Source organism: Thamnophis elegans, chromosome Z (genome assembly GCF_009769535.1).
Source record: "Thamnophis elegans isolate rThaEle1 chromosome Z, rThaEle1.pri, whole genome shotgun sequence".
Taxonomy (NCBI): Eukaryota; Metazoa; Chordata; class Lepidosauria; order Squamata; family Colubridae; genus Thamnophis; species Thamnophis elegans.
The window spans coordinates 82,934,684-82,956,436 of NC_045558.1; the positions used below are offsets into that span (position 1 = coordinate 82,934,684).

General features: G+C 38.8%; 1 protein-coding gene across 2 annotated transcripts in view; it reads right to left on the minus strand.

Moving 5' to 3' along the window:
* TMEM245 (transmembrane protein 245) overlaps positions 1 to 21,753 on the minus strand; it is a 56,680-nt gene that overhangs the window by 14,104 nt on the left and 20,823 nt on the right. The window contains exons 10-17 of one of the 2 annotated variants that reach the window (XM_032236827.1): positions 21,576 to 21,674; positions 18,237 to 18,368; positions 17,162 to 17,284; positions 15,193 to 15,338; positions 11,762 to 11,862; positions 7,870 to 8,044; positions 7,158 to 7,326; positions 4,769 to 5,667 (exon numbers count right to left, since the gene is read on the minus strand). In XM_032236827.1, coding sequence (XP_032092718.1) covers positions 7,176 to 7,326; positions 7,870 to 8,044; positions 11,762 to 11,862; positions 15,193 to 15,338; positions 17,162 to 17,284; positions 18,237 to 18,368; positions 21,576 to 21,674 — 927 coding nt within the window. In that variant the 3' untranslated portion in view covers positions 4,769 to 5,667; positions 7,158 to 7,175. Of the gene's footprint in view, positions 1 to 4,768; positions 5,668 to 7,157; positions 7,327 to 7,869; positions 8,045 to 11,761; positions 11,863 to 15,192; positions 15,339 to 17,161; positions 17,285 to 18,236; positions 18,369 to 21,575; positions 21,675 to 21,753 lie in introns of those variants that run through there. The other variant, XM_032236828.1, reaches the window with a different exon arrangement.

The following is a 21,753-nucleotide window of genomic DNA, read 5'->3' on the forward strand; positions in this document are numbered from 1 at the left end:
CTTCGAGGTCTGGACGGACCACAAGAATTTGGAGGCCCTCCAGACCCCACAAAGATTGTCGCCAAACAATTTAGATGGGCTTTGTATTTTCGATGATTCAACTTCCAATTAAAATATACTGGGGGGCAAGAACTTCTTAGCCGATGCCCTCTCCCACAAACCACAGTATCATAATAAAATGGAGGATTTAGTGCAGGCTATCATCCCGCCCCACAGCCTAGGGTGCTAACCACTCAAGAGGCTGCACTGGCACCAAACTTCTATGCCCAGGGGGAGGACTTCTCCAGAGCAATCAAAGCAGCACTCCCAATGGACCAGTGGTTTCAAGAAAATCAAATATTATTAACACAGCGAGAGGGCTTTGCCTGGAAGGGGTCAAGGTTATATGTATCAAGTGGGGTACGGGTGGCAATGCTGCGTCGCTGCCACAACGTTCTCTCGGCTTGAGGAATTTGGGTTCCTCAAGACTCTACATTTAGTAAATTGCCAGTTCTGATGGCCCCACATGAGAAGGGACATAGAGGAATATGTAAGGAGTTGTGTTGTTTGCACTACCATGAAGGCCCGGCCTGGCCAGCCTCCTGGACTTTTACAGGTGGCAGATCCAATTTGGCCATGGGAACAGTTAGCCATGGACTTCATCGTAGATTTACCGGACAGCCAAGGGACAAGGTCATTTGGACGATAATAGACCTGTTCTCCAAGTAGGCTCATTTTGTAGCATGTACTGGCCTTCCCATTACCAATGTATATAGACTCCATGGCATCCCCAAAAGGATAATTTCAGACAAGGGAGTGCAATTCACTGCCTGGTTCTGGGGTAGATTCGTGGCAATGGTGGGGTCTTCACAGGAGCTTAGTACAGCCTTTCACCCCGCGACAAATGGTGCTGCGGAGAGAGCAAACGCAATGGTGGGGTGCTACTTATGTCCAGTACCAACAGACTGATTGGGCTGAACTCCTTCCCTTTGCAGAGATTGCATATAACAATGCAGTGCACAAAAGTATGGGGTTTACCCCATTTCATGTGGCTACAGGGCAGGAGTTCATCCCAATTCCGGAGTATCCTCAGGTGCACCCAGATGTTACGACCTCGCAGGAGTGGATAGCCTGGATGCAAAAGGTTTGGAAAGTGGTGAGGGATGCGTTATGTCACTCTTTTGCCACATATAAAAAGAGTGCCAATAAAAGGAGGAAGGTGCAAGGACCTTTCCATCTAGGCCAGAGGGTATACCTCTCCACCAGTGTTCCCTCTAAGGTGCGCGCCTTAGGAAACACCGCGCAGCAGTTTCCAAGTGCCGCGCATGATTTTCAATGTTACACTTCCTGTTAGATGAGAGGCCACTCTCCGCTCCCGGTGCTAACTTTTGCGCTCCTGGGCTTTCTTTGCATAATGGTTGGAGTCCCTGCCGATTCTGCTCCAAGCTGCGGAACATCCAAGCTGATTTATTTCACAGCAGTTATACCTCTCCATTCTCGGGGCGGAGGCAGGGAAAGTTTTGCTCTGTGGTTGGTTGTGCAGCCGGACTTAGGCGGCGGGGAGAGAAAGCGGGCGTCTTCCACCCTCTCTTGCTCACACTTGCCGGTTCCCAGGACAATCTAGAGCCAGCAGGGAACGAGCGATGGCTGTTGGCTCCCATTCGGATTGGATTGAGCCCACCCCCTCCTGGCAGAGGCTTCACTTGACTGAAGTGGGGAAGCTAATTAACCGGCCACTTTGAGGGGTTCCAGCTGGCTTTCGGGGCACAGTGGTATGGGGCACCGGGCAGAGAAGGCGCCTCTTTTCCTGTTCCTCTTGGTGTTGGTGGGTGAATCTTGGGGAGGGAGGAGGAAAAGTGGCTGCAGAAAGGGATAATGAACTGAGGCGGAGGGGAAGATTTTAGTGGGTGTGAGATCATGCTTTTTGCAAGATGGAGGGTGACGGTCTGGAGCCCTCAATAAAGTAGTAAACAATAAACACCCCCTGTCCCCTCCCTCCTTAGCAATGAATTAAAAACATTTATCTTGAGTTTTCACATTTCAGTAAAACGGTAAAAAAAATGGGTATTTGCAACGGCTCCTTTAAGAGGTGCATGTAATTATTGTGAACTTTCCAGTTGAAAGATTTTTAGGAGAGGGGGAGGGAATGTTATCTTTTTTGTTCCTGCTGTGTTTTGGGGAATGTCTCCCCCAGTATGGAATACTCAGTTTTTGCGCACAACATGCAAAATACTAATTACTATCAATTACTTAAATGTCTTTTAAAAGCATAATCACTTACTCTATTTATTTGCCAAATGCAAATAGTTGCAAGATATACTGAGTGTCAAGAAAAATATTGAAATTAGGAGATACAAGCAACAATAATAGTTTTAGAATAATTGGTCATCCTCTGCTAAACCTAGCAGATATAAATATGAACTGTTATTCATAAATACTAGGAAAATGTCCTTTCACGAAAAATTACTTTTTCAGTTAACTCTGCCTGGCATTAGTTGGGGGAACAGAAATATTAGTTGGCCAATTCTTAAAGAGAGCACCACAAAGAACTTAAAAGATTTTTAAGAGAGCTGGGTTTTTCATTTATATTATATGTATGAACAGAATTAACACAAATTGCAGATACCAATCAAAAATAAAGAAAAAAAGGATGAAATAATGCTCATTTTTAAAAACTCAATGAAAATAAAAACAATATACCAAGAAGGTGGCATACTGGTTGTGATTTGATCTCTTCAGGGGATCCCAGGGATTCCCTATACAAGTATTTTAATATTGCAGACTTGCAGTATTATAAGTCATACTGATATTATAGAACACTTTAATTAAGCGGGTCCCTTGAATAAACATAACTTTGAGTTTCAAATAACACTGATTTCGTTGTTGTCTTAGGTGACATCTGTGAAAAAAATTCAGGTGCTCAGGCATGAAAATGTACCGCTCAAACACTATACTTTTCCGCTCACACTGAAAAAAAATTAGAGGGAACATTGCTCTCCACTAAATATCTCAGGCTACCATTGCCATATAAAAATCTTGGGCCCAAATTTCTTGGGCCTTTCCCAATTGTGCAAGTTATTAACCCAGACACAGTGCAGCTAAGACTCCCTCCTCTACTGGGGACATCCAGTCTTCCACTGCAGCCTGCTCCGATCAGTTCAGGCATCTGATATCAGAGGAGACCCGCCAGCCCCGGTTACTGTAGATGGGGAACAGCACTATGTAATGCAAGATATACTAGATACCAGGTGGCACAGGGGACGGGTACAATACCTTGTGTTATGGAAAGGTTATCCCCTGTTGGAGGCAACATGGGTTCATAGCAAGGACTGCAGGGCACCCACCTGATAGCGAGATTCCACCGCAGACATCCCACAAAACCAGGGGGAAGGGGTCCTTCGACTCCTAACTGACTGTAATTTGTAGCTCCCCAAATGCTGTCTCCGTGATGGGGGGCCCGCATGTCAGCTCCGGCCAACCCAGAAGCCTGGAGCTGCCATTCAGGTGAAAAACCTGGGCCAGCTGCCAAGAGTCACCAGGCTTAACTCCTACACAAACAGCTGAGTAAATCTACAAAACTAGTGACAACAATCCATGATTAATTGCTGGGTGGTGTTTGTTTTGGGTTACGAGGGTATGGGTGTGTGCACACACGAGGTGCAGGTTATCCTAATTACTAAATAACAATAAAAGGTGGTGGGGAGCACTGGGTGGCAGCTCTGACAATTTATTCATTGCCTTAGTAATGTTCCTTGTTCCGAAGGAAGAATACAAACTGCATTTCAAACCATTCCTGTGTTTGGCTGTTTTCATTACCCTTTGGAACCTGACATATTTACTGACAAAAATTATTTAAAACTACCTATTTCTATGTGGAAAAATATGTAAACCAATAGGATTATCAATTTGTTTAAAGGGGAAATTAAAAGGGATAGTAATCAAGTATGAGTGTGAAAGGTTCTTTTCCGATTGTGTGGAAAATAGATCACATTTTAGGTCATATTTATCCAGAAATATCAAAGATTCAAAAGGTTTCACAAACTTTTGAATGTGTCCTTTAATATTACTGTCAGAGAGAAAAAAGAACACATAAAAATGTTGTTTTTGGTTAAAGAACTGTATGTGTGTTATTTCTATTTCGCAATGTATGTATCACTATTACTGCTACTTTTGTGTTTTTTAATTAAAAAGCAACAAAAAATAAAAAGGATAAAAATAAATTCAAAATTTAAGAACTCACATTTTTTATCAATCTTAACCTCAATAGTAGAAAGTTTTTATTAGAAATAAATACTTTATAAAATAACTGAAATACTTAAAATACAGAATTTAGAAGGAATCAAAAGTATTTGCAGCTTGATAGTGTAAAAAATAAAAATTAAACAATTCAAAAACCAGAAATGCAACAATACATCTTTTTTAAGTACTGTGATAAGTACATGGTAACTTCCTTATTTGGAATATAATCTTTTCAATACTATACAGAATTTTAATCACAAATTTAAACTTTTAAAAGTTTTCTAATACAGGTAGTCCTCGACTTACAACAGTTATCTTAGTGACCATCCAAAGATACAAAGGCACTGAAAAAAATGACACGACCATTTTTCATACTTATGACTATTGCAGCATCCTCGTGATCATGTGATTTACATTTATAAGCTTGACAACTGACTCCCATTTATGATGGTTGCAGTGTTCCAGGATCATGTGATTACCTTTTGCAACCTTGTGACAAGCAAAGTCACTGGGGAAACCAGATTCAATTAACAATCTTATTATTAATTTAACAACTGCAGTGATTCATTTAAGAAATATTGCAGGAAAAGTAAAATGGGACAAAACTCACTTAACAAATTTCTTACCTAGCAACAGAAAAGTTAGGCTCAATTGTTGAGCCTAACATTTATGTTATAAATTGAGGACTATCTGTATAGCAAATATTTTGGCATTGTATTGCAATAAATAGTAAGATATTGTGTAGTGCTCCCTCTTCTACCAATTGTATCAAACATTCAAAAGGTTTCACAAATTTTCAAGTATCACTGTGTAAATGAGTCCTTAATATATTTAAACTCAAAAACAGGCAGAGCTGGGTAGTTGGAACAATATCAAGATCCGTCAGTAAATACCACAGAAATGTATCTAGCAGTAGTAGATACTAGTTATCTGACCAAAGTGTATATCAAAGGGAGACGAAGGCTGCACAAGTGGCAGGCTGGCATGCACATGCTGTGCACAGCTCCTCACAAGAGAAGCCTGTGGGGTGATGTTTGTGCAAGTGGAGCTGTGCATGTGAATACACGCACTGGCCCTCCTCTCATGGCCCTTCCAAATAGGCCACAACCTGATAGCGGGCTGTGGCCCAGGGCTTGGGGGACTTCCGTGCTAAAACTTGATTGATTGATTGAGTCCCTTCTCACAAAATTCCTGAATGCTTTAACAAGCCTGTTTTGTAAATCCAATGCAGGAAAATTATTCACATCACTCTCTTGGTTTGTTATGTGTATATCCATTTTAATTATTAAGACTTCATCAACTTTCTTCATATTCTTCAATGAATCCAATATTAAACTATTTTGCTTCATCAGTTAATTGAATTGATTGAAGATTGGAAACAACTCACCCAGTGTTTTCAGACTTGTCCAAAGATCAAGCATTTAAGAACCTCCAAAGGTTCTTATATAGCTAAAAAAACAGTTAACAAGCAATTTAGGAAAATGAATAGAAAAGGGAGTGTGTGAACACTGATCCACTAGTCTTAAAGCATTGACTGTGGTTTGAGCAAGATGGCTATTTCCTTATTCCCCCAGAGCTCTAAAATGTGGGCTGTTGTCTTACACTTTTCTCATGAGCAGCAACTGTCTGTGGGTGAGGCCAAGTCTCTGCTTGTCTAGAGAAATATTATAAAGAACCAGTTTACTAGCTGGCTCTTCATTCTGCTGCAGTTATCGGCTCCACTTTTAGCTGAGCCATTTTCAGTTCACCATTTCTTAACTGGAATTTTTATGAACATTTCCCTTATTATTTCTATGACAAAACTACAGCATTTTTGCACAAAACATGGATTGAAGAATTAGTTATGAAATCAGCTAGACAACAAAAGATAACAAAAGAATTGCTATGGCTTATAGTAAATTCTATGATAATAAGAGCTTTAAGAAATACATTTCTCTAGCTCTCCCTAAATTGTTTTTTTTTCCTGGAAACATATTTTTAACTTCATTGAAAATCATTTTTTATTATGTTGATGCATTATTATTTGCAGCCTCCATTATTTGCAGCCTCAGAGATTATTCTCACTGCTGTTTAATTGATACATAAGTTAGCATGGTGACTCTGGTTTTAAGATGTTGGGCTTATGGACTGGGGAACCAGCAGTTCAGGTTCGAGACCCAAGCACAACATAATGAAGTGAGCTGCCATCCTCACCCCAGCTTCTGTTACCTAGAAGTTTGAAAGCGTGCAAATGCAAGTAGATAAATAGGCACCATTTTAGTGGGAAGATAACAGCACTTTGTTAATCATACTGGCCACATGACCCAGAAATGTCTTTGGACAATGCTAGTTCAATGGCCTTGAAACAGAGATGCGCACTCCCTGTAGTTGGCAATGACTAGTGGACTAAAAACCATAGTGATTCCTTTTTTTAATCTAAATGATGTGCACTTTAGAAAGTCATAGATTTTATAAATGTGAAATAATTTGCAGCAAGGATGTCAATTTATAAATTATTTCATTAGAATAATTTTGCATTTTCATCTTTTTCAATTTAGTTTGTTTCCTTTTTAACATTTTTTCAAGTTATGTAAGCATTAAATATAGAAATTATATAAGAAAAAACCCATATTTTGACCATGTCATTACTAAACTAATTTTTATTAGTTTTATTATTTACTTAATAGGAAATCTGCATTTTATCTTTACATTTTTGTCTCTGTCTGTCTCTCTCTCTCTCACGCTGTCTCTCTCTGTCTCTGTATGTGCGTGCCTGTGTGTCCACATACCTACTAAATACCTACTAATGTATCACACATGCTTATTACATGAGAATATAAATAAATAATTAAATACATCCCAAACGTTATATTTTAAAAGCTTTTATAAGAAAGGCAGGTTATAAATCTAACAAATAGATGAATAAAGGTTTACCAATAAATCTTTAAAGACTGATGTACCTGTAATAGAGCAGGTAATTAATTTGTTGGACTCACAAGTACAGCACTGTAGATTTTAGCGGCACCCATAAAAATGCAAAGGAGTATGGGGCCTATAATGGCTCCTTCTAATCCTAGGTAATATGTTCCACCAGCTATTGCAAGTCCTGTCAGATAGGGATGACCTCCTCTGCAATCAAATAATAAATGAAATTACTGCAATATCATTTAAAAACCATCAGTGGAAAGCTGATTTTATATGCTAATCATCAAAAGGCACAAAAAGCAGGAAGTTAATATCTAATCACAAGCAAAGATATTTCTCTGCAGACACAAAAACATGTCTTGTACAGAAAAGAGAAAAATAGAGTTTGAAACATGGTAAAGGGTCTACATAAGTAATGTTGAAGAAAATCATGAATATTTAAGCCATTCTCTCCAGGGATATTCTTTCCACTCCACACATTAACTATATGCTGTCTTTTGTTGTGTAGAAGAACTTCATACAGTTTATAAATTTTCTATTTCCTGAAAATAACCTAATCCATAACTACTGTATGATTTTGAAAATGATCACATCTTTAAGAGTGGCATCCATGCTTATTTTCTTTTAACATTATGAATAATAAAGATGCCAGTATTAATAATATAAACAATTCATCTAGATATTTCTGGACACTGATCTGTTATAGAACTTTTTTAGCACAGTAAACAAAAAAATTAAAATATTTACCCAGATATATCCAAATAGATTGCTGTATCTACAAAGTAAGTTGGCAATAGATGACAAATGAAGAGAAGCATAGCTTTATATTCTTTTCCTTGAACAAGCCAAAGATCTAGAACTGCAGGTGTAGATGCCCAGTATGTTCCCAAAAATGGAACTACTCCAAGTATAGCAGCTAAAGCTAAAAAGAGATGAATTTGGAGTTAGAAAGGAAATGTAACATTTGCAATTAATTATTTAGGAATTTAATTCCACAAGTACTTTGCAACTTTGTATTCATACCAATACTTAAATTCAAAGGGAACTTAAATAGAATATAAGAAAGCAAGATAAAAGAGTTTATAATTAATTTGCTTATAAAACAAAATAGCAGCTAGCACATCTTGAATTTCAATGCTACTGGATCAGGAATCAAGAATTAAGACATAATAACCTGGTACATTACATGAGAAATAGTTATAATGATAGAAGTAACAAAACACTACTACTGTGTTTCCCCCAAAATAAGACAGGGTCTTATTTTCTTTTGACCTCCAAAATAAGCACTTGGTCTTATTTTCGGGGAGGTCTTATTTTTGAGGTGCAGGAGGTGGCGAGCATGGTCACCTCATGACTGCTGCTATGTTGCAATATTTTTGGGGAGGGCTTATTTTTGGGGAAGGGCTTATTTTAGCACATGCGCTCAAAAGCCCGTATGGGCTTATTAACTGGAGAGGTCTTATTTTTGAGGAAACAGGGTATAAGTTGAATTAGACTATCATAATTTGTATTCAAGGCAGCACCAGAACAAGAATTGTTATGATGAAAATCTCTTGCCCATTCTTCTCCTTTGCAAATCCTTGTGCTTTTGGGTGCTTTTTCAGTTAGAGCAGTAGTCTCCAAACTACAGCCCCTGGGCTACATCATTTTTCATTTTTTTTCATTTCATTTCCCTTTATTTGTATGCCGCCCTTTTCCCTGGGGGGACTCAGGGCGGCTCACAGTTCAAAAAAAAGGGGGGGGGGAAGGACAAACAATTTCCAACATACAAACAATACAACATATTAAAAAACACAACAGCCACACAAATTCGAATGGGGTTAGAGTCTTAACCCCAGGCCAGCCGGGACAGCCAGATCTTTAGGGCGGCGCGGAAGGACTGGAGGGTGGTGAGGGTCCGAATCTCCACGGGGAGTTCGTTCCAGAGGGTCGGAGCAGCCACCGAGAAGGCTCTCCTCCGGGTAGTTGCCAGTCTACACTGGCTAGATGATGGAATTCGGAGGAGGCCTAATCGATGCGATCGTATCGGTCTAGTGGAGGTAATTGGCAGTAGGCGGTCTCTCAAGTACCCAGGTCCAATACCATGAAGGGCTTTGTAGGTGATAAGTAGCATCTTGAATCGCACCCGGAGATCAACAGGTAGCCAGTGCAGCTCGCGGAGGATAGGTGTTACATGGGTGAACCGAGGTGCACCCACGATCGCTCGCGCGGCCGCATTCTGGACCAGCTGAAGTCGCCGAATGCTCTTCAAGGGCAGCCCCATGTAGAGCACATTGCAGTATTCCAGCCTAGAGGTCACAAGGGCACGAGTGACTGTTGTGAGGGCCTCCCGGTTCAGGTAGGGACGCAACTGGTGCACCAGGCGAACCTGGGCAAATGCCCCCCTGGTCACAGCTGATAAATGATGTTCGAAAGTCAGCTGTGGGTCCAGGAGGACTCCCAAGTTGCGAACCCTGTCTGAGGGGCGTACAATTTGATCCCCCAGCCTGAGAGATGGAACACTTGGCCAATTCGCGGGAGGGAAACACAACAGCCACTCGGTCTTTTCTGGATTGAGAAAAGGGGAACTCAACTGCCAGCTCGGCTATCGACTCGAGGAGCGAGGGGAGGGCTGCTGCAACGCAGTTAGGAGGCAGGTACGTTAGCAGCAGACCCACTTGACCCTTGAGGTCCAACTTCACCAGCAGGGACTCACACCCGACAAGCTCCGGAGCAGGGATCCTACGAGGTGCTAGAGACTCTCGGATAACAATGGCCACACCCCCACCCCTTCCCTGAGCTCTCGGCTGATGGAGCACCTGAAAACCCTCTGGGCACATCTCTACGAGGGGGACTCCTCCCTCCGGGCCCAGCCAGGTCTCAGTAATACATGCCAGGTCTGCCCTCTCGTCTAAAATTAAGTCCCGAACGAGAGGAGCTTTATGAACTACAGACCTGGCATTTAGCGACAGCAGCCTGAGGCCAGGGTCCTGATTACTCACACCACCTGGCCTTGGAGTGGGACTCATAGGGCCGGAAGGAGGGATCTCTGTGACGTAGCGAGCCCTCCTTCCCCGGTAATGGCCTGCCCTAAAGTCCCCGCCATAATCTAATCATCAAACCCTCTGGAAGGATCCTTCCTTTCACCAGTTCATCCCATGTACTATGCTCCAATCCTTTCCAAACAGCAGAGGAAAAGAAAGCAGGGTTGAATTCACTATTACTGTTTGGAAAGGAAGGTAGGAATTTTTCTATTTCTCTAATGCTGGGGTTGTGAGCCAACTGGATGGTTGCTGGATGAGGAAGGGGAAAGCACCATCCTCTTTAATATTTGCACCAATAGGGCAGATTCTCATTAAATGTAAATTTGTAAAATTTAGGTAAATAAAATTTATTGACAAAAAGAATAGCTCTCTTTTCTCATTTGCAATTATTAATTTATTATGAATGAAGGAAAGCTTGTAAGAGTAAACCTTGGGCCAGGTGACCTATCAAGATTGTATTAATTTATTATTTCTTCAGAGCATTTGCTAATGTTTGATATTTTTCTTGTATCATTTGTCTATGGCATCATATCTTCATAGTTGTCACTTTCTCTTTTGCTGCTGTTATGAATCATAGAACATTGAGAAAAATGAAACACATTCAATTACATTTTATTCGCTCAATTATAAATGATTTCCCCCCCTCAAATATTTGCAAAATGTCCAATGTTGTCCTAAGACTGAAAAGTTTGGAGATCACCCAAGTTAAAAATCCTCAAAAAATTCTGAAATACGACTCAACTCTAGAAGGGTCAGCTAGCAACTATGACAGAAATAAGATATTTCCTCCATTTTAAAAGCTGATGAAATGTTTGGTCACATTTCATATATGAGATTGGACAGCCTTTTGTCTGGAATGTTATAGAGTCACCTGCTTTATCAGGATGTTGGAGTAGAAGACCTCTAAGATCCCTTCAAACTCTGTTATTCTGTAATTCTATATTTTTCCACCCAGATGGTACAAATGCTGGCATTGAGTCTAGACTTTCTTAGTTGAACTTCCCTTCTACTAGTAAGATTTATTTTATGGCAACCTTGTATCACTGAGTTATCACATTCCTTTTGACATACATATCAAGGGGATAAAGAGGTTTAATTACATTGATAGATGCTAAACTATAATTAAATTAAAAAGGAGATAATCAGAAAATGGAAGAAATTGCTAGGAAATTCTACAAAATTAGAATTGCTATTACAATCCTTTACATTTAAAATTACAATTACAATTAAGAAACCTGAAGAGAGTGGATCAAACCAACATGATGAATTAGATCTCAATAAGTTTAGAGGTGTAGAACATTTCTTAGAAAAATAAACACGTTTCTGACATAAGCACTCTTGATTCTCTCCTAGTGAGGAAGCTTGCAAGGACCTAATGCTGGTGCTGCAGGCAATGAATTCAGTGCTAACCCTTTGCTGTGCTCTTCTCTGATGTTGTCTGTCTTGGGGAGACCTGACACTTGGCAGGGATGCTCCATGCCTGAAAAAGAGGATCTTCTCCCTTAGGATTTGAATATTACACTAAAGTTCAGATAAAATGTCAAAACCTACCAAAATGGAGCATGATCTTTAGATATTAACATAAACATAAACATTCAGCGCTTTTTTGTTCTTACCTGAGGGTATGAAGACAATGTTTATACCAAAGATGGTATGAGTCAGCCAGGTATATAGGCCATAAAATCCAGCCATTTTGAGAGATGCATCAAATACCCCTCTGGAAGAATGTAAAAGCCATGTAAATTCTATGTCAGGCTGCAATATTAATGTTTGCTTAGATAATAAGTAAGATAAGAGCTGTGGTGGTGCAGTGACTAGAATGCAATACTGCAGGCTACTTCTGCTAACTACCAGCTGCCAGCAGTTCGGCAGTTCTAGTCTCACTGGCTCATCATTGGCTCAGCTTTCCATCCTTCCGAGGTCGGTAAAATGAGAACCCAGATTGTTGGGGCAAATATGTTGACTCTGTAAAACCGCTTAGAAAGAGCTGTAAACCACTGGTGATGTGGTTTATGTCTAAGTGCTAGTGCTATTGCTAATAAAAAAGTACTTATCAATTTCTTCCATTTAAAAGCTATTTGCTATAAATTTGCTTAAGAATAAAAATAAACCCACTGTGAGAGAAAAAGAGTTGTTAAAGAACTTGTCATGTTTTTCTTTTTCTTTTTGACAATGCATGCATAAATATATCCTGGAAAAGATAATAAAAAAACAGATCTGTGAATATCTAGAAACAAATAAAGTTATAACTAGTAACCAGCATAGGTTTGTTAAAAACAGGTCATGCCAAACCAATCTTATTTCATTGTTTGATAAAGTGACTAAATTAGTAGACCAGCGAAATGCTGTGAACATAGTTCACAGGCTATTAAAACCAGGCTATTAAAACCTGGCTATTCCGGCAGGCCTGGGGCTGTTGACCTCTCGACTGAGGTCCAGCCCCGATTAGACTGGGTGCATGATGTGTTTCTTTTAATCCACTCTTCTGTTTGTTTTTAACCCTTCTCTTAAAATTTTATTTTCTGTAAGCTGCCCGGAGTCTTTCGGGATTGAGCGGCCTATAAATTTAATAAATCCAATCCAATCCAATAGTATATTTAAGATTTTGGTAAGGCATTCAACGAAGTAGACCACAACCTACTTCTTGGTAAGCTGGACAAATGTAGAATAGACAACATCACCACAGATTTGTAGCTGGCTGACAAACTGTACTAAAAGAGTAGTTCTTAATAGTACTACATAAACATGGAGGGAAGTAAGCAGTGGAGCACCACAAGGTTTTATCTTAGATTCAGTATTCTTCAATATCTTAATAAATGACTTAGATGAGGAATAGAAGGGGAACTCATCAAATTTGCAGGTGACACTAAGATCGCAGGAATAGCCAACTTCTCACAAGACAAGCTCAGGATCCCAAAAAATCTTAACAGACTTGAACAATGAATTTTATTGTACAACAAAATGAATTTTAATGTGGAGAAAAGCAAAATTTTACATTTAGGTAGAAAAAACCAAAGGTATGAGTACAGATTAGGTGGGACCTGGCTCAAAAACAGTAACTATGATTGGGATCTTGGAGTCCTAGTGGATGATCACTTAAACATGTGGCAGCAGTATGTGGCAGCAGCCAAAAAACCCCTAATATAATCCTTGGTTATATAAACAGAGGCATAGAATCAAAATCACGTAAAATATTAGTATCACTTTATAAATCCTTAGGAAGACCACACCTGAAATACTGCATCCAGTTTGTCACCACAATACAAAAAAGATTTTGAGACTTTGGAAAAAATGCTAAGAACTAAGATGATTAAAGGCTTGAAGACTAAAACATATGAAGAACAGTTGCAGGATTTGGGTTTGGCTAGTCTAAAGAAAAGAAGGTCTAGGGGGAACACAATAGTAGTACTCCAGTTTTTGAGAGGTTACCCTAAGAGAAGAGAGTCAATTTATTTTCCAAAGCACCAGAAAGGAGGACAAGAAACAATTGATGGAAAGTAATCAAGGAAAGAAACAACTTGGAATTAAGGAGAAACAATTGAGAACAAGTGAGAACAATTAATCAGTGGAAAAGCTTGCCTTCAGAAATCATGGGGGCTTTATCACTGGAGGTTTTAAGAAGAGATTGGACAGTCACTTGTCTGAAATAGTATAGGAGAGTGATGGTGAACCTTTTTCTTATGGCGTGCCAAAAATGCTCGTGTGCGTGCTATTGTGCATGCAGACGTACCAATACCAATTAAATCTTCCCCGCCCACCTGTGCGTGCGACTCCGTGCCTGCACATGACTCCTCCCCAGACTCTGGAGGCTATTCTGAAGCTTGGGAGGGTGAAAATGCCCTCCCCTGCCCCCTCCCCCCCGAATCTGGAAATGGATCATTTCTGAACTTCCAGGCTCTAGGGAAGCCTCTGGAGACTGGAGAGGGGGAAAAACAGCCCCAATGGGCCAACCACAAGTTCATTCCCGAACTTCCAGTTTGGCCATTGGGGTGGTTTTTTGTTCTCCCCAGCCTCTGGAGGCTTCCCTGAAGCCTGGGGAGGGTGAAAAAAATGAAGGTTTTAAAGGTTTTTTTTAGGAAGAGACTGGACAGTCACTGGTCTGAAATGGTATAGAGCAGTGATGGCTAACCTTTTTCTAAATGTGTGCCAAAACTGTGCATTCATGCACTATCGTGTGCCCCAACTGCGCATAAACGTGTGACTGTCCCCTGCACATGCATGCCCCCCCCAACTTTATTCCCAAACTTTCAATTGACCCATTGGGCCTGTTTTTTGCCCTCCCCAGGCTCGGGAGGCTTTCCTGAAGCTTGGAGAGGGTAAAAACGGCCTCCCCCAGCCCTCCGGAAGGCCAAAAATTAGTTGGCCGGTGCGCGCATGCTCACTAGAGCTGAGGGCTACTGTGCCAGCAAATATGGCTCCACATGCCACCTGTAGCACGAATACCATAGGTTCGCCATCACAGGTATAGGGTCTCCTGCTTGAGCAGTGGGCTGGAGTAGAAGACCTTCAAGGTCCCTTCCAGCTGTATTCTGATTGATTGATTGATCTCACTATCCTCATGAGAAATTTATATATAGGACAAGAAACCACAGTTTAGATGTAACTTGCCTCCAAATTGGCAAAGAAGTAAGATTCTCTTCCTATTTATTAGATCTATATACTGAATATGCATGAGGGGGGCTACTTTGGAAATGCTTTTAAATTGGGAATTAATAATTAGTAACCCAAATTATGCACATGAACTTGAAGCTTTAGTAATGGAAGTCACACTGAAAAAAATGGGACTAAAATTAAATATAACAAATGCATTAATGATAACACGCAGCCATTAAATATAGACTATAATGTCAGTCTAAATATAAGAAAAAATATTCTAAGAAACTTTTTAGAATTTCTTCAGACAAAATGTAAAATGCCCACCTTTAGCTAATAGGAGAACAAGAGCTTCACTCTATTTTTGGTACTAATGAAAAATGTTTTAGCATTTTTATAAATAGGTAGGAAAAATTGTTGTAAATCATGCATATAATTCCATTAACTAATGTACCTTATGGCTTCCTCCACAGATTCACTGACTATGTTTGAAGATGCATCAGACTGCAACAAAGGGATCATATTGATCACCCACTTCACTGGCTTATAATATTCATCACTGGAACTTAAAAGGTAGAATAATGTGGTCAGGAATATAATCTGTAAAACAGAAGAAAACATGACTCAAAATTCAGAGTATAATGAAAGAAAAAAAATAAAGGAAAAGCATATCTACTGTACATCCAGTAAATAAATAATTTCTAAAATAGGGTCTGAAGCTCTTTTTGCCACATTGCCTCTCTTATTTCAATGGAATCTTGGTCAGGACAGTTCAGAGAGAACAATGATAGAATATTTCTTTGCACCCTATTTCTTTCGACTTTGAAAATACCATCTTTCCAACTGATGTTTAACTCTCCATTAAGATCAGAGAAGGATACCAGTAATGTGAGCATCTTAAGTTCCTAAGCTCGTATTTTATTTATTTTATATATTTAAAATATTTATATATATATATATATATATATTTTCAAAAGCTATTTGACATGTTCTGTGTAATCTATGTACAACTAAAGTTCTTATGCCTGTTCATTTACAACCTTTAATTGGGCAGAAAGTTGCACCAGAGAACAAGTTTTGAACCAAAGTATCTCAACTTAAAGGAATACATCTTAAATCCAAAACCCATTGCTCCTATGGAATGAAATTTGACAAAATTGTGTCTGCTACAGCACAACTGTGCCTTCAGCCTATTCTTCTCAAAAACCCACCCTCAGAAACCCACATGGCACAAAGAAAATGGATGGGGCATATTCACACCCTCTTTTCCACCTCTCTCTGGTCCCTGCATCCAATTGACCTGAGTTTTTAAACCTTTTAAGGATGGTGACCAGTGAGGGAAGTATGAGAAAGGATGGCTGCTGGTAAGATGGCTGCTGGAGGGCACTGGCAGGCAATGTGTAAGCCCACTTCCTCTCTGGAGGGAAAGAGCCCTGGAGACATGTTGGGATGGAGAACAGGAGTGCAATTTTCCTTACCATCTGTTTACCCTTCTCCCTAGCAAAGTGGCAGGCAGTTCCTCCAGTCAGCCAGGGATAATAATGAGTGATTTCCACATTTCCTGCCTGCTTCCTACAAGCAAAGTCAATGGGGAAATCAGGAGAAAGTCAGAAGACATTCATTCTCCCTCTGCTTTTTTGCCTCCTGTGGTCATTCCTTTGTTCCTCTCCTCCCAGAAAAATGACACACAGTTCCATGGGTCAGCTGATTTCCAATGCTCTTTGCCAGCATTCCATAAATAAACTAGGGAAGCCTGCAAGAGGTTGGAAGTTGCTCACATTGCCACTGCTATTTTTTTTGCCACCAGTGGTTATTCTCTGTTAAGATAAATGAAGTATCTTTAAAAGGATGACCCAATGTGTTACAGCTTGTCTAGTCAAACACCACAATAAGGATTAGAATGAATGTCTATCTATGTAGAGAAAAAGCAGATCTTCTACTACAGATTCATAGCATTTTGAGGTAACAATATTTATATTGCAGTGGAGGATTTTACATGAGCCTCAAATATTTTTTTTATCTGAGATAAATAACATAAGTTTTTTGCTATGCACTTTTGCATTCCAAGTACAGAAAATGAATGGAATAATAAAGGAATTATATGTGCCAGTCATTCTTTCTCAACCCAATACATCTTACAGGATTGTTGTGGGAAAATAGGACGAGAAAGGTCTATTGGATATGTTTGTTGTCTTGAGTTATTTGTAAAGATAATAAAGACAAAATACAAATAAATAAATAAATTTCTCAAAAGTCTGCAATGTATGAAACTACCCTATTTTTCTCATGTCTTGTCACTAATCCATAATTTTGCAAAAGGTCACAAGAGAATTTGTGCTGGATATCCAGGTCAAAGGTGCCCCCATATTCTGTTTACTGTAAATATCATATTAAGTGCATACAAATAATGTGGTCATACTTACCAGTGAAAGAACAAAATTAAGAACTGCAGTGCTACTGTGGAAAAGGACTGTTACCAAAGTTGTAACTGTGGTAAAAAGAAGGGTAACATTATGACTCATCAGTATCCAAAGTGATTCTAAGATCTACAAAAGATGCAGAATTAGATGCATTATCATAGAGCGCAGGTCATACATTTAACTTATAAGAAAACATAATTTGATTGACTCTAAGGGGGAAAACATTCTGGAAGATCGTTATTGAAATACTTTAACTTATGGTGCAAAAAATTAGATTTGGTATCTTAAGCAATCTTTCCAATGTTATGTATATACATATCTGCATAAATTACAATATGTTTTAAATATACAGACCTAATCATTATTCATTTAAATTTAAATTTTATCCCTGTATTTGTTTTAAAGAAAGCCAATATTTTTTTTCTATAGTAATTTATCTTTGTCCTCAGGTTCAAGAGTGGGATCAACTTGGTTTTGCAGAATAAAAGCAGAATACATAATTTATAATAAGGATTCTCTCCTTCTCCTGACTTGCTATATATGCTCACAATCTAGACATGTAAAGGAAATAGCCTACTCTTTTTCAGCTTTGCAAAAAGTGTTATGACTTACATATTATACTAAGTATATATTACTGCCATCATAATTACCCTTCCCTTTATGCTATTTCCATACTGTTTTTATTCTTTTTCATTTTTGCTGCATCTGACTCAAAGGCAGGTACTAGAATTATGTGTAGCTTTCATGCAGAAGAAAGTCAGTACAGAGATAGTTTAAAAAAGAATAATGATAATGATGGAAGAAATTTAGGGTAATTGGAGGCTAGGAATTCACAGGATTCAAGAAAAGCAACAACTGGAGAAAAATAAGTACAGACAGGAAAACATATACTAAAAATTATAAGAACAATAAACCAGCACCTCAAAATTTTGATGAAGAGCCAAAAATGAATTTCAAATGCAGATTTTAATGAGGCCAATTTTTGAACACAATTCTATGCCTATCTGCTTTTATTTTTGTTAAAATGAATGAATTATAAATTAGTATATCCTGTAATATTTATTATAAAACCACATACCGAAACAAATGTTTCAATATTCTCATGAATAAAAGAAGCAACATCTTGCCAATCAAGCATGTCAGTTGTCCAACTATGCTCACGATTTAAATGCTTTTTGTGATTTTTTTGTTGGCCAGAATGAGTTGTATTCTATAAAACAAAAGCAAATATTACAAAACATTTCATGTATTGAATTTCACAGAATAAAAGGAACAAGGTATAAATTTATTTTTCAAATAAAAGCTAGATTAGCCTGGATTACAGATCTCAGTAGAAATTACAGTATTTTTCACACACACACCCAAAGTGAGTGGAAAGGTCTGTGCGTCTTATAGAGCAAATATTGCAGCAAGAGGGGGATTGGTGCTGGGGAACACTGGAGTCTTTGCTGCCAAGCAGCCTATTGGCAGTTGCATCAGCCTCCCAGAATACTGTGGATGAGCTGTTCTAGGCAACAGGGATTGCTGTCACCACCTATTGCCGCCCATTTGCTGTCGCCAATCGATGGTTCACTGCCACCCGATCGCCATTACTCGTTCGCAACAAACAGGTGGCGGCAAACAGTGGGAAGCGAATGGGTGGCAGCAGCAAGCAGGCAGTGAGGAATAACTGGTGATCAGCGATCCCCGCAGACTAGGACAGCTGATAGGTGGTATTCCAGCAGGTAAATCCAATCACCAATCAGCTGCTTGACAGCAAAGGCTCCAGTGTTCCTCAGTTTAGTTGGCTTGTGGTGGGCGCAATGGAGTGCTGCCTTCATGAACCATGTGCTGGGGCTGCGATAACATGCTGAAGCTGACCAGGATGTTTTCTGCAAGGACACTAGCCAGATGAATACCGGATGAATACTGGGAAGCAGAGGCAGATTTTTTTTCTTGTCTTCCTCCTCTAAAGCTAATGTGTGTCTTATAGTTCAGAGCATCTTATAGTGTGAAAAATACGGCATATCACACTTTATAGCATAGTGTTTCAAAATGGTCACTATTGATCCCCTGGGTGGCAAGGAGTCACTGTTATTATTGATTATTTGCTGTACTATTAAAAAAGTATTCATTGAATTATTTTCATATAATAAATGCTTGGGTAGTTGATGAACAATTTAAAAATTCATGAAGATGTTTATGGGTTGGACTTCCTACCAAGATGGCTGTTTCATGGTAAGAACGTCTTTTTTCTCTTACTAATGATCTGTTGATTTTACTGCCAAAATTGGTTTTTTAGCAGTACTGCTCCCTAGTTTTGAACGGGAGCATTTAGGAATGACCCAAAAAGCCTTTTGGACAATTGTGGATGCAGTTGGGAAAGAGGATCCTGAAGATTCCAATTCCCTCTGGAAGAAATCAAAGTCACTGGGCATATATTTCTTTCTGTCAGCAGTTTCATTTTCCTAAGCATATCTGGACATTAACTTCCACTTTTTGAACATTGTTTCATTTTTTTTTCTGATTTAAAATTGATTAGTGGTTGAATGTTATTTCAACTCTTTGCTAGGGGTTGAATTGTTTTTTTTTTCTTTTCGATATATGTTGTTCTAATAACCTCTGTCCTTTTCATATAAAAACAAGGCAGGCATTGTTGGGAGGAAAGGGATGTAAAAGTTTTTAGATTCTCACCACAAGATTTCTATCGTTTTTGAACTGGCAAAATATCTGGAGTTTATATTTATTGAATTTTTAACCTGGGATTGAAACATAAAGAAACATATAGAAAACATCTCTTTTTTGTTCTTTGGTTCCTGATCAAGTTTTATAGACTAAGAAATGGCTGAACATTGGCTGAAACTAAGGAAGAAGGGTGGAGGACCTTTCTCTTTAAATAGTTTGATAAGACAATAACGAACCTGCAAAATATGTTGGGGCATAGAATTTGGGCTTTTTTTTAAAGTTACAGGAAAAGAAAAGGGAACATGGCTCTCTTTGCCTTGTTTTGCTGGCCACGCAAACCAAGATAAAGGTGTTTTTAAAATGGCTTATTTTAACAATTTCCTAACAGAATATAAAATTATGCCTCTGTTGATAAAAGACGTTTGACAGCTATATAAAAATTTCTCAATTTCCCTGCAGTATTTTCACTATTCTTTCACCTTAAGTATACACAAAGACTTTAATACACATATATACCCAAAGACAGGGGAAAAATATCAGAGCTCTTAGTTTTATACACTATGGTCATTCTCATCCTAGATCCTAGTTTGTTCAAAGGTATTTGTAAAGGAGGCTTAGCAATTCTGCAGTAAATTGTATAGGTAAGCCAACTTTTATTAACTTTCTTCTCAATAAGCACTTAAGAAGAGGAAAAAGATTGGTGTTATTATTTTTCCTTTTTTAAAAATACATTTGTTTAGCCAAATCCAACTATCTGCCTCATCTCTAAACTAGATCCATTCCCAAAGTTGCACCTATACCTTCCCCCACCACCATTTGAATGCTGCTGGTTGCCGCTGAAATTGTTGATGCGCTCTGGGCCTCTTGCCAGTGGGCACACGTCAGAAGCATCAATTAATTGTCCTGCAGGAGGAATTAGCTGTAAAGATCTGTGTCGCAGTTGTTGACCCACAACTATGCAGAAGTAGAAGTGGCGGAGTTGTAATGGCAGCAGTATATCATTGATGCAGGCAAATCATGGATGAAGACCTGGAATGGGTCAGTTGGGCTGGAAAAGCCATGGGCATGTTTATGCGGTTGGGATGAGTTGTCCTAGACCCATGAAAGTGAGAGCAAAACAGAACTGCAAAAATGTCAGGGAAAAGGGATATTATTTCAAAGTGAAGTCATCTCTATTCAAGAAGACCTGTCTGCAAATAACTGCCAGATGCTATTTTGTTTTTTGTCATATGAGGACCACTTTAGATGATTTTAGCAATTGTCCTGATCTGTAGTGACAAGTACAATATGTACAATAAGTTCTTTAGGAACTTACTTGTAAAAAGTAACTCAGCAACTTGGTCGCACATTCTATAACTTCCAGACCAAGCAAAAAGATAGATCTACACAGAATGCATTCAAATACAAGTATTCACATGGATTTATGCATATAGTATGTGATTCCTGTTGCTACACTGCCCCCAGGAAACAGAAAGAAATAGGTATATCCTGTCACCAACATCACTTGTTATAATATACATTGTCATATGTATTGGTAACTCAATGTAAATCAATAATTGTTAGGCACTCTTCAGATGTCAAGGTAGCCCATGCATATGCTCCCTTCATTGGAAGCACCCAGGTTCCTAAGAGAATCCTGCATCTTGAGATATTTACATAATTTATCTTTATAACTATTAACAAACTATTAATAAAATATTATGCTGCAATTTCTCTTGGAGTAATATACTGCCAATGTAAAGAAGATACTTACTTTTGCAAACCAAGAATGATATAGTCTGTCCCAAAGCTCCAGAACTTGTTTTTCAATCACAGCAGTATTATGTACTTTTTCTCCTAATATTTTATCAAGCTATAAAATATATTTTAAAAGTGTCAAAATATTTGAAAAGGAACATATTCATTGACCAATTATGTATTTTATATTTATT